At 37.3% G+C, this 13,518-nt stretch overlaps 1 protein-coding gene across 5 annotated transcripts in view; it reads left to right on the top strand.

Annotated features, from left to right (window-relative positions):
- The window catches only part of DDC (dopa decarboxylase), a 50,347-nt gene extending 36,877 nt beyond the window's left edge, over positions 1–13,470 (top strand). For all 5 annotated transcript variants that reach the window (XM_059472236.1, XM_059472210.1, XM_059472200.1 and 2 more), the window contains 2 exons: positions 6,099–6,200; positions 9,602–13,470. In XM_059472236.1, the coding sequence (XP_059328219.1) occupies positions 6,099–6,200; positions 9,602–9,817 (318 nt within the window). In that variant the 3' untranslated portion in view covers positions 9,818–13,470. The remainder of the gene's footprint in view (positions 1–6,098; positions 6,201–9,601) is intronic.
- Positions 13,471–13,518: the final 48 nt, after the last annotated feature.

Raw genomic sequence — 13,518 nt, 5'->3', positions numbered from 1 at the left:
GTTGCTTTTTTTCCTGTCTAAAATATATTTTTGTTAAAGAAAGAATGCGCACAATTTACAGTCTGTTGATACTGTTATAAGTACTAAGTTTATTCTTGATGAAGAAAGGAGGGGTTTTTAATCACTAAAAACACATGTGGCACCCCTCTAAATTATATATATACTTCCTCTGTAGCAGTAAAGTCAAATTCAAGCATACCTTTCCACCTTTATGGAGTTCAGGGAAACCTCTAGTGAGGGGAGATCCATGACTTGGCTCTAAATATTTACAAAAATATCCATTAGCTAAGGGCCTAGCCTTATTCCTTGCAGACACACATTCCTTTCAGTTTTGGTACTAAACAGAAGAATTCCTAAGAAAATCTTTGGAAGACTCATATCAATTGCACGGCCTTTTGTCAAGCTGCTTTCCACAGATCAGTATTTACATTCAAAAAATTCCCTCTTTCCCTGTTTCCCACATATCTTCCTGCTTGTCCTGCCAAAAGCTGCTTGTCTTCATAGAATCATAGCTGAGGACCAAGCACTGATATTTTCTGTGACAATTCAGTTCAGGAAGGGTAAGCAGATGAATCTTTTCTTAAAGATAATGACTCCAAAGTAAAACCCTTGTATGTTTCCTCGTTTGTAAAGGTGGTTCAGACAGCTAAGATTTCCAAGGGCTTGTTGAAATGAGTGTGTTTGGTTTATATTTCTAAGGACTAAATTTTTCTTCAGTACAGATATAAAAATAACATATGAAAAGACAAGAGGTATAATTAGGTGAAGAATTTTTCTCACTGTATACATCTTGAAATTGGAACCATTAAATTAATTTCTCCTCTTACCTCCTTACCCACTCCTAATGAATGCTGGTTCAGTGGGTTCCAAAGCATCTTAAAATAAACCTAATTTATATCTCCAGCAAGCCTCTGTTGAACTTAAATTTCAAAAAATAATTGCATTTCATTTGTTCCATAGCAGAATCTAAGGTATCTCTTGTGAGTTTTCAGATATTTTGATAAAATTATATCACTAGCTGGAAAATAAAAATTAAAAATGTGTTTCTTATCTTGTACTTTTTCCCATCTTCTCAGAAATTATCATGAGCTCCAGGTAGATTGTGATGACTTTTCTTTTGGTAGAGTAGTAATGAAGTATCTAAACCAGACTGACATTGGTTTAAATTTTCAAGCCTATAGACAAGTTTCCAAATGAAAAAATAATTTGGAATTTAGCTTTGCTTGTTAGCTGAATTTTAACATTGCTCATCCCCATGCCTGGCCTTGAGAAGCTGTTTTCTTTTAAACATGTTGTAGCATCTTGCAAATAATTATATTCCCACTGCTGGCCAAGGCAGTCGCAGGCAGTTCCTGCTCCGGGGCTGGTACTGTCTCCTGTGGACTTGGGACTTGTAGCTGGGTTTTAAGGGAAGCTCTGCACATGCCAGAATTATTTCTGGAGATGCATTTGAGTGAGTGATAGAGTGGACATAGGTGGAACGAGAAGAGACCTAGGGACAGTGACAAAGGCAGGTATTGCAACCTTCCAGTGGAGAACTCCAGAGGGCTGGAGCTGGGGAAGCAGGAAGAACTGCTCTCTCTGTCTCTTGTGTTACTGAGGAGCTGCCTCAAGGAAAGGGTGACAGAGTCGGGCGGAAGAGTGGAGGTTTGAAGCTGCTCCTTGGGCTGGAATCTGGGAAAGGAGGTGCCTAAGTTTGCTCCTAAGTCATGGAAAACTCTAGGAAGATCTGTGCAGTGTTTATAGGTTTCTAGTTAGGCTTCTTTTGTGCAGCCTGGTGTTACTTACAAAGGGATTTGAGATTTTCAAGAGTGAAGAGCCTCTGACATGATATAGAGGGGAAAAACACTGTAGATCCTTAAGAACCCACCCTATTTGTTGTGTGGTAGCAAGTTTCTGTGTGGGAGACCAAAGATGTCTGTAACTATCTCTTCAAAAACTTCTTTTTCTTGATGTAAACTGTCACAAAAATTATTTTTACCTCCCTTTTGTTAGTATGTTTTAAGAAATATATGTTTGTTGTGTTTGCAGCCTTAAGGTCTACATCAAAATAACCGGATAACCACTGCAATTTGGCACTTGCTTGAGGAGGGCATTTAGGAAGTAAAATATTCCCAGGAGATGAGAATGTGTGACTTGGATTTAGATTCAGTAACTTTTTTTGCTTTCCAAACATTCCAGTTATGCACTCTTTTCACACACAGCATGTCATATTAATCTATTGCAAAGTATAGGTTTTAAAGCAGTGGTAAAGGGGAGGATTGTCATCTTTGAAGGATGTGGGGAAAGACAAATACAAATTTTGGAGTTAAGTCCTAAAGCCACAGAGGAGATGTAAAAAGAGGGCAAACTCAACAACAACAGTCTTCTGGACTGATGCCAACCACTCAGAGTCTGTATAAATGTGAAATCCAAACGGCCCATTTGCAAATGGCTCATTTGCAAACTGCTTGACCATCTCTTTATTATTCTTTTGTTGGTTTAAGTCCTCTCAAGGGAATCCTCCTTAGGAGCAGAAGTAATCAGTGTACTGAGGATAATGAATGCCATTAAAAATTAACAGTAGAGTCCAAGAAACTGGAACTGTAAAGAACAGCAATACTAGAGATTGAACTGGAGAGTGGCACAGTCCAAGTGGCTGTTAAGAAGACTCTTGTGACAGCATTTCCCTTCAGTGTAGTGGGATGCAGGCTAAAGCAGGCAAAGAAGTGAAATTTATAGGAGAAAAAGTATGAAGTGATCAAGACTAGGGCAGTATGTTTATCTGCATATACACAGTAGCGTACTCTGATGCTTCAGAGAAGCTCCCTGCAATCAAAAGCTATTTTAGCTCTTGAAGGCGTTGCTCAAAAATTATAATTCAGCTTGAACACTTCAATGCAGAAGCATTTAAATTTAAATTTATATTTATATTCATAATTATAGCTATTTACTCACAGGAACTGTGAGTAAATAGCTATAGTTATTTACATACATAGGAAAATACAGATTTTTTTAAATAGGGACCACATCTTAGTGCCTCACAAGTTTACTGCTCCCATTACTGATTATGTAAGACATTTCCCTTAATCCAGAATAACCAAATTAATTAGATCCCTAGTTTCCTTTCTCACTTTTCTGGAGAAGAGCAAAGGTTACGTACCTGAGATAATAGTGACACATAAGAAGGCTCTTTATTTCAAGCTAAATTGCACTGCAAACACTGGGGCTGTTATTCTGTTCCTATATACCAAGATACTTCAGGACACAAACACAGTCCATGTGATTCCACTCTGAGAATGCACCTGATGGAGGGATTGCTCAAATGGTAGTTTTAGAAACAGTACGTGAGTTGGTTTGCTTATGTTCACACTTTTGTTAAATCAAATAACAGCTCTAATAAAATAATTTTGAAAAGTTAAATGTTTGAATGCCAACTTCAAGTTAATGCTAGGGACACAGCTTGACACACAGATGTCAAAATCAAAAGCACTTGAGGATTAAGATATCCATAGGTCAGCCTTGGTATGTACACATTCAGCAGAAAACTGAGAACAGCCTGTCAGTCTTTTACTTCTCCTTCTTTCCTATTCTGAGTTTCAGTGCCAGCAGTTTTATTTTCACAGTGTACCTGGCTGTTTTGAAAAGCTGAAGCATTAAAGCCACACATGTCCTCCTGTCAATTATTGCCATGCTCACATCCAGAGCGTGGGTACAGCTTTTGGACTTAGAGAGGCACATGTGACACCTGAATGCCCTGCAGTTTCACAGAACTTGAACTTCCAGGCTTAATAATATCTAACTCTACTGCTGCAGCAATCAATGTAAGAGCAATTCAGGATAACAGCTTACAGTTCAAAGGTGCAGGGCCTTGGCTAACTGTATTTAGGCAAAGCTATGCACGTGAAACTCCACTTAAATCCCCTCTTTCTCTTATTCCAGTTCAGTAAAACCTAACACGCTTGGTGCCCCCCAGTGTCTTTACCAATTATTGCTGTTTGTTAAGACTTGCTGTGAATGTAGGTATTTGTATCCAGACATGAAGGCAAAATACCTCCAGAATTTTGGTTTGTGACTTACTTAAAATTTTTCTATTTACCCTTGCTTTTATTTCTTTCAAATTCCTGAAAAATCATTTCATTCAAGAAGTGGACATAAGTACCTGCTATAAAATGCACAGCTTGGGTCTGGAGTTTTCTAGTACAAAGTCCTCACAGTAAGCCAGATCTTAAATGTTTACTTTATTCAATTGTTACCCAGAAAAAATTTGATGAAATTCAGCTGGTGATTACATTCAGCTGGACAGTTGTAAAATTCTTATCTCATTGAGCATGATTTGTTTTATGGCTTTGTTTTCCAAGACATGCTACATGCAGCGCAGAATTTTGTGGAGCTGTGTAAAAGACATGTTTGGTTAAAGCTACAGAACATGAGGATAGGAGGAGACAGTAAAAGACCATTACAACTCCTGTGCCTATTCCACATATGTTTTTCATGCAGTTATTATGCATACAAGTATCTGCACGTATGCAGATAGTTCTGGTTGGATTTCACAGCAGTAAATTCATGCTCTGTGTATTAGCACAACATTCAAATGCCTTGGAAGGGATTGGGAATTTATTGGTCTCATTCCTGACTCAAAGAGCTTTCAGGCTCATTTTAGAGGGAGTTGATAAATGGGTGTAACAAACAGCAGAGCAGAAGTGGTAACAACTGGCTGGTTACATAGGGTACCAGTAAGCCCAATATGAAGGTTTTGAAGAAATATTTTGATTCAATTTAAACTATGTTTTTCTATTTCAAGAAATAAAAAACCACCAGAAAGCTATGATTAAGATTACAAAATGTGTTGGCTTTTTTTCTTCTTCTTTTTTCCTTTTCTGTAGTTTCTGTTTTGTCCTTTTGGAAGAAGTTACTGTGAGATGATACATTCCACATTTAACCTTGACCCAAAGTAATATGTTTCATTTTTGTTTAATAGCCATCCTTGAACTTACAAAAAGTCGAAGTGCAAAAGCATGGGCTTAGTTGTTTATTTTTGTAAAATTATTTGCAGTCCTAAATATATAAAAATGAAAAAATCTTTAAACATGACTTTTAGGTGTTTCAGATAATTTTTGGTATAGACTGGCTATTGCATGAAGACAAACTATAATTAAAATGGCAGGTTTCTGTTGTTGCCTTACCTTTTTTAGTTGGTAGTTTGGTTGTATTTTTTGGCTTTTTCTAGAATAGCGAACACTAAGCTAATGATATAGCTAGCAGGAGGGGGACTGGATAGAGTATTGCAGGTACCTGATAAGGATATGTGCTGGTTTTTTGAAAGTGCTTTTAAATTAATTTTCTCTTTGAAAGAAAACAAAGAAAAACATGGTATGAGCATGCCAGTATCACTGACTAATGATAATACTTCCCAGCTGGTTTTTAGCATGTCTGTTGGTTTTTCCCTTTTTATTTGAATTTTGGTTTCATCTGCTTCAAAATAATTGCTCCAGCTTGGTGCCCAGTGTCATCCTTTTTTTGCCTCAGTAACTTCTCAACAGGTTTGCTGAGATTTGCTGTCCATTTTCTTGATTATACTGCCATCAACTTTTTTTCAACTGAACCTGAGCACCCAGGTCAGAATAGTGAGCAAGTTCTCCCTTTCTTCACAGATTTCTCATATTAAGTGGGCTATTCTAAAAAGTGTATATTTCCAGCTCAATTTTCACTGAAATTGTGACAATTTTTCCCCTGTATATCTGTGCACTTCCCCCTTTCCCTCTAATGACTTCTGGATTCTTTTGCCATTCCCAGCCTAAACTAACAGTGGTATAAAACGTAAAGGAGAATTATTAAAATTATTTACTGCTAATGTGGTATCATATCAAATTGTGCTGAAGTGTCTCAAGAAGTAGACCAGCACTGCCTAAGACAGACTGAGATCCTAATACAGCAATGGCTCCATATGGTCTCTGGGAGTCATAAACGGGATGGAAGTTAACACAAACAGATGGCAATATGTGAATATTATCACAGAGCAGCAGAAGGAACAGAGCAAAGGAATGGAAAATACTTCAGCACACCTTTTCTCTTGGTGAATCAAATGTATTCAATGTAGATACTCTTTCTCTTCTCAGCACATTAGGCTGTCGCATCAGTTTGAACACTTAGTCCTTCAGGATGAAAGGTTTGAGATCTGTGCCGAGGTTGTTTTGGGACTGGTCTGCTTCCGGCTGAAGGTAAGGCAGCTGAAATCTCCTATTTCTTCTCTCATGGTTTATAGCAACTCCAGAACCTGCAGCTGAATACAGCCTTTGTAGTTGATTACTTTTTAATGAAAGTGAGCTTGTTTAGAACAAAGCAGATGAAAGAAAAAAAGCTTTAGACAATTTTGTTCAAATTGAATCAAAAGCTTAAGAGAAATTAAAGCATAATAAGGTATGGAAACATACAGTCAAGGCAAACAAATGTTTAAACTAGTCATATAAAATGACTTACATTCTATGTGTGAGGAGCTTTGATAAAGATGACTGTTTTAGTATATTTCCCTAGACTGCTGAATATGGTGAGTGTGTATTACTTGTTTCTTGTCAAGTTAATTTTTTATGTGTATATATTTCATATTCAGTTTTATTTTAAAAATAATAAGATAAAAATCAGAGAACGAAACACTTTTCTTTAAAGACTGTTTTTTCACCTATAAAATTTGATGGTAAAACTGGGAAAATTGAAGTAAGATGTGTTTAAGAACAGGTTACATGGGAGGCCAGCTTTCCTGGTCTGCTTTTTATTGCTGAACATGATTCTTTTGCCTTGTTTGGCCTTTTATTGCCCAAAATCTCTCAAAGTGCCAAGTTCATTGATGTGGAGACCTTGCCCAACAGAAATTAGAAAATTCATTCTGTACTTAGAAAATAAAAGCTGCAGTAGTTGGGAGAGCTCATTTGTTTCAATCAGCCATTAAAAGGGGATCAGTGTCTCAGTTTAGGTAAAGAAGTCATTTTCTAGAAGAGCTTGCAGCTAAAGCCTCTGCAGAGGACTGGATTGTAACCCTGGATCTGACCACCAAGCAACAATACCAACAACAGCACTAGTGTTTTCTAGTTAACATGATACCTAAATGAGCTTTTCGCTTTTCTGAAGGCTTCCAAGCACATCTTTTCTCCTTCTGGGTAGTTTATTTTCAACAAATTCTTTTCTCAGTCATTCAGTTGCTCCAGTTACCTGAGTTTGATGCAAATGGCTGAAGAAGCTAACAAGTAAATAATAAAGTAATGGCAAGTTCACCTGGAATAGGAAAATGGTTTTGTTTGAATTTATAATGTTTAAACCAAAATTTTAAAAGACCCTGTTTTTAAGGGATCAGACATATTACAAATGTAGTTTTTTCAGTCAATGGAAACATGAATATAGTCTCTTTCCTAACAATAACATTTAAAAGATGTTGAGGGATAGATTCTGTGGCTTTTATTGCTCAATAACAAAATGCTGGTTGCAGTCTGCTCTCTCACATGGAACAAGCAAACACTAGTTTTGCAGATCCAGACACAGCTGTTAGTCAGTGCTCTACATTTACTTTGAAGGAACAGTTCTGGTGAAATAGAGCATAGCAACACAGGAATTGTCACTTTTGATCAGACCAGTAGTTCATCTACATCTGTTCTCCTGTCCCTCATGATTCAGAGGAAGAAATTGCATCTAAAGGGAAAGACAATTTTACAATAGGAGGTAAATATTGGACCTTTAGCAAAGAAACCTTTGGACAAGTTGTAGAATAAAGGCCTGATTCCACTGAAAACCAGTGTTAAAAGAGCAGTGTTGATCCAAAAAAATGAAAAAAAAAAAACTTAGCAAGCTTTCAAATTAGGAGGGTTTTATAGCTATTTTAACAGCTTTATTTGCCGTTTATATCACTCCTTCAAAAATCATTCTATCATTTTTATAATTCATAAAATCATATAATTCATACATCTTAGAAGCAGGGCATTTGTAACTTTTATGTAGTTGCAGTAGTATTCAGGGTCAGGGGACATGAACTACATAATACTGCACAGCTGTAAAAGTATGATTTTTTTTTCTTACTTCCTTTGTTCTTGAGAAGCCCTTTTAATTTTTTTTGCTTAGCTGTAACTTTTAATTTTTTGCCTTTCACACTGTTGAGCAAATGGACTAATTACCTATGACTTTCATATTATAATTATTTCATCAAATATGTCATGCCAAAGGGTTAGTTTTAGGCCTCCTTGTCATGACTGCAGATGAATACAAGTCAAGCTAGTAATTTCTCCAAGGGGGTGAGAATGCTGTCTTCTTGAAGCTCACAGACTCAATCAAAGCTGCCTTCTCAAAGCTCTGGGAGAGGATTAGTCACTACCAACTTCAATTTGACTTGACACCTGAGTGCCACAGCAGCCCTAAGGTGGAGCTGTGAGAGCAGAACAGAAGAAAGATAAATTAATCTTTCTCCCTCCTCCTGCCAACTTAACATCATGTAACTGCTTGTATTGCCTGAAAGTCAGCGCTGTGCATTTGATGTTAAAAGCAAGGACTGTCATTTTAATAATGCATTGCCTTTGATAAGAAAGCAGGACATCATTGTCAGCAGTGACTGACCTGTAATAGCTGGGGACTTACAAAACACCAAAGTTGGTCCATTTTCTTAGCTAGGAGCATTTCAGTCACATAAATATCTCCTAGAAGAGTAAGGCTAAGCCATGAATTTAGGACTACACACCAAATTCATCATAACTTGTGCTAAGACAGAACAAAGTTTTGACATGGGTTCAACTCTTAATTCTTAATATGATCTAAAAATGTGAGAATCATACATTCTTCCTTGCTGCCAGTAGGAAACTGTCTGCCTTATGTAAGCAGGAAAGTCACAATTGGATTTTGGAGAAGGTGTTTTCTGGTCAGGATGCCGAACAGAGGGATTTGTCCATTTGCAATTCTTTTTCCACAGACTGTGCTCAGTAAGGGGGCACTGCAGTAAAAATGCAGATGCTCCCAAAATCTCTTGCAATTGTGTGTTGCCACCAGTGTAACAGATGGAGTAAAGGTTGCACACTACCTAAGATACTTCCTCTGAGGGCTTCTGTGGTGGACAACTCCTATAGAATTGAGGCAAATACTTTTTTAGGGTTTCCACTGATCATATGAAACCTAATTATGCCAGGGATATATTACCTTAAAAGTTTTTTAATTAAGGGTAAGATTTCATATTCAAAAGAATCTCTCACAGCAGCCACGCTTAAGTGAGGAAAGTTAGCATAGCTCACTGCAAAACTTCCTCCCATGTTTGTTTGATTAGATCCAAGAAGAGTGTAATAACACAGATACAATAATGAATGCTTTTAACATAGCTCACGACCTTAGGTCACAAAAAGGCAGTCAGCTATCACAAATCCCCCAGTGTGAGCACTGTTTCTAAACTGAAGGTAATCCCTAAATCTCTTTGTGGCCCAAAACTTCTCTCTCAAATCATCATCATTTTGTGATCCTTGAAGGCAAAGCACTGAGAGATGAGACGGTGACTGCCTGTTACTGGTGCTACTTGAGCTTGGCTGCTTGGTGGGATTTACATTTTCCAGAATTGTTTCTGAAATTCATTGCCATATCCATTGAATTACAATGATTTCAGGGCTCAAATGAACTAAATGAGGCACTTCTAAAAAGCATAAATGATGCCAAGAAGATCCATCTGGTCCCGTGCCACCTGCGAGAGAAGTTTGTGCTACGTTTTGCTGTTTGTTCCCGCACAGTGGAATCCACCCACATCAAGTTTGCCTGGCAGCACATCTCACAGCTGGCAACTGATCTTCTGAAAACTTGGGAACACAACCACCACCAGCAGTAACAGCAGTGAAGTATAAGTGGAGATGAGGTAATTAACTGGCTTTCTCTGTGTTGCCAAGTTTTATTTTAGTTGCAGGTGGGAAAGTCAAACTATGAAGAAAGAAAGTACAAAACCTGTTGTTATATAGCCCAGCTGCAGTAGCAAAATCCTTGCCAGCAAGTTGAGTTGTAACCATAGCCATTCCTCCTCTGTACTGTAGTTTCATCTTGCCTGTTTCCAGGATGCACATAGCCAAGGAGAATTGAACTGTCATTTGCTACCAGTTTGTAGCCAAGAGCATTTGTTCTAACAAGTAATGGAAATGGAAGGGTTGGTGCTCCCTCCACTGTCCCCATTCACCTCTAGCACACTCCCCCCTTTCTTCAGAGAGGTCTTATAACCAATTAATTTAACATTACTATAACTGCAGGAAGAACCCAAGTTGGGGAAGTTTAGTTCAGGTTCTAAATATCTTGGTATCTGAATAGGCATGCACAAATGTTGCCAGGATTTGGGGCACTATTGTGTCATGATACACTTGCTGCAGAAATTTTGTAAATGAACAAAGGACAAAGAACCTTCAAGACTTCCTTCACTGCATAGCCACTTAGGAGAATGAGCTTTAACTGATTACTAATCATCCTTCTGGCAGGTTCTCTATTTTCCCCTAAATGGTTTGCTTTTCAAACTGCAGTTTTGTCAAATTCCAGCAAATAGGTTATGCTGGCTATTGGTTTCCAGACTGATCATTCATAATGAGGTCCCTGAAAAGCTCCTCCTAAAGAGTTTTGGCAAAAGCTATGTGCTACCTGGTATTCTGTATTTTTAATCAAGGTATTATCAGCAGTGATTACTTGAAAATAGTCTGTAAGATATGTTCTGCAAAACTGAGCTGTGATTTGTTTTTATGGCTACCATTTTGATTACTTCATGGTGTAATAAATCTTTGACAAAATGTGCTAAGAAATGTGATGTCAAAAATATCACTTTTAGTTTCTCAAATTAGCTAGCAATCGAGAAAGCAAGTGACAATAAAAATAGGAAGTAAGAGAACAAACCCCTCAAATCAGCTTTGGTGCCCCCATCAGTGGTTTTCTTAGATTAAGAGTGATGAATGGAAAATGAAAATACTGGAAAATCTCTTTCTGAGAAAGTCAAATCATATATCTTTGACACAAACCATTGATACATCATCCTGTCAAATGCAGGCATAGTGAAGAGCAAAAATGAAAGTTAAAGGTGAAAGTCAGAACAATATCAAGTCACAAAGTACTTTTGCCATTTTAAAAACATAAATTCCAGACAGTTATTTCTGTGTAAATAAGAACAACATAAGTAGCTGCTCAAAGAAAAATAATATGTAGGATTCATTTCTACATATGAAATTGCATTTCAATCTTCCTTTTAATGCTCATATTAACTTCTACAGCCTCTTGAGCAATGTGCACAACTCTTCAGCTTTCCTGCTCCATCCCTTTCACGCATACTGGCTACAGTTGTGGTAGTTGGGAAGTTGCAAGTGGACCAGGGAAAATGGATCAAGACAGTTAATTTGGCACATGGTCTGCTTCTCCCTCTGTCTTTCCTGATCTCTCACTCCTGGGGTGCAAACTGGGAAGGATTACTATTCCCATAAGGAACTGATTTCCCAGGTAACAGATGGAGAAAGGGATAACCAATGAATTTGATAAAACCCAGTAACACTTGAGCAGGTGACTGACACAAGACACTACTGTCAGCTACAGTGTCAGAAATTTTGATAGCATCATTCTCTTCAGCAGAACCAGCATGAAATTCAGTTTTTCTGTGGTAGCACAATGCAGTGGAGTGGTAGACTGCTATAAAATTTTTTTTTAAACAACCTTAATCAGATCTCATGACCTGGAAAACAATGTTCATCCCTAACATGTATCTTCCACAATGATACAATTTTACAACTTTTACATTATGAAAATTCTAGAATCTTGAAGCCAAAGAATTACATGTTCTCTGCGAGACAGACCAGGATTTTGTATGTGAAATACATAACCAGGACTGTCCAGGAAAAAAAAAAAATTAAAGAGAGATCAGATTTGGATCACAGAGTAAATCCAGGATAATTCCACTGAAATGAAATGGAGTTGCTCTGGGCTTAGGTGACTATAATTGAAATTAAAAATCTGACTAATAAGTGTTAGAAAAGAAAGGCCTAACGTAAGGCACCCCTAAACTGAACATAAGAAGATTCTGCTGGAAATCTGCTCCATGGAAACCAGAGCAGAGATGAATGATGCCTGAGTGAGCCTCAAACTGCTGTAAAACTGATATGCAGGCAGGATGCACACCCAAACCTAGGAGAGGTGAAATGTCCCCAACAGCCCAGAATTAGGCACAGATCCCTTTAGACATTTGTGGGAAAATACTGCCAAAACTGACATTCAATTAAATTTTTCAGTATCTAGAGATCAGTTTTAGAAGTGGCTGCTTTCCAGACACTGAAACTCCTGTTGGCGAAAATTAAAGATAAAGGCTAATTTAAAATAAAGATGGAGTAAAAGTTAATTTTTGGGGTTTTTTTTTAAAGAAGTGACATTAGTAAATCTGTCTGATAAACAGCAGTGATGAGACCCTTGGAATTACATTTCCCCCTCTCTAGCCCAGTACCAAAACCTGAAGTTCAGGTTCTGGTTTTTCTGAAATTCTAGAATGATCCAAATATGTAACCAGTGAAGGCCTTCATGGTATTCAGTCTCTCATACCTTCTTCTCTCCATGTGATAATTCCTTCTTAGACTATTAACATTAGGTCATCTGAAAAGGAAATATGGCCTGTGTAATCAACTCGAGAAGGAACATTTTAAAGAAGATCATAACTGCTGTTTCTGTGCTGTAGCTTTGCAACGTGTCTGTAAGTGAGAAACACTGTATTTATGAATAGTTAATGTTCACCCGGATTTATTGTGCCTTGTGTGCAAAAGCTAATATATCCTGTGCTTGTGATGAATAATGTTTGATATTAAAAGTTAATTAGAAAATCCCAGAACTGTACTTTGGTAGAATATCCACATCTCCAGGAAGACTGCAGCCATTAGAGAAGGAGGGAAAAACCTGACTTTTACTTTCAGGAACCTCAATTTATTTTTTTTAAACTAGCAGAGTACAGTCCTTACATTCTTAATGACAGATTATATTTTATTACTGATGGTGAAATAATGAAAATGTATGTATTTATGAAAGTATTGGTAATATATTATACTCTGAACTGCATTATAATTATTAAATTTTTAATTTTTTCTTACATTTACATACAAGATTCTGCTCATGGCTGTTCTGTTGTTGAAGTACTACTCATCACCATATGTGATGAGTAGTAATCACATTGAAGTTGCCTTACAACAGCAGTCTTAACCTTGAGATGTAAAATTTGAATTGCTCAAAGACAGAAGCAAATGAGAAATAAAACTGAGGATCCTGAAGACCAGGGTGATTGGTGAGGGCAGGTTAAATAACCATCAATGGATAATATCTGTAGAGCATATGTAGAGTTTGTATGTTCTAAGTGGAAAATAATCAGAAGTCTAATGCTCTAATTATGATTTGTGAGCTGTTGACTCCCTTTACAATCTGTACCCAAAACCTCCTGAACACACATATAGGTTTTAATTGGCAATATAAATAAACCAAAACAAAACTAAAGCTATTGTCTCTTTGTACTTAACTAAGCTTTTCTCGTCTCATTGATGC

This window comes from Ammospiza nelsoni, chromosome 1 (assembly GCF_027579445.1).
Source record: "Ammospiza nelsoni isolate bAmmNel1 chromosome 1, bAmmNel1.pri, whole genome shotgun sequence".
In the NCBI taxonomy this organism is placed as follows: domain Eukaryota; kingdom Metazoa; phylum Chordata; class Aves; order Passeriformes; family Passerellidae; genus Ammospiza; species Ammospiza nelsoni.
This window is presented reverse-complemented; position numbering and strand designations above follow the sequence as displayed.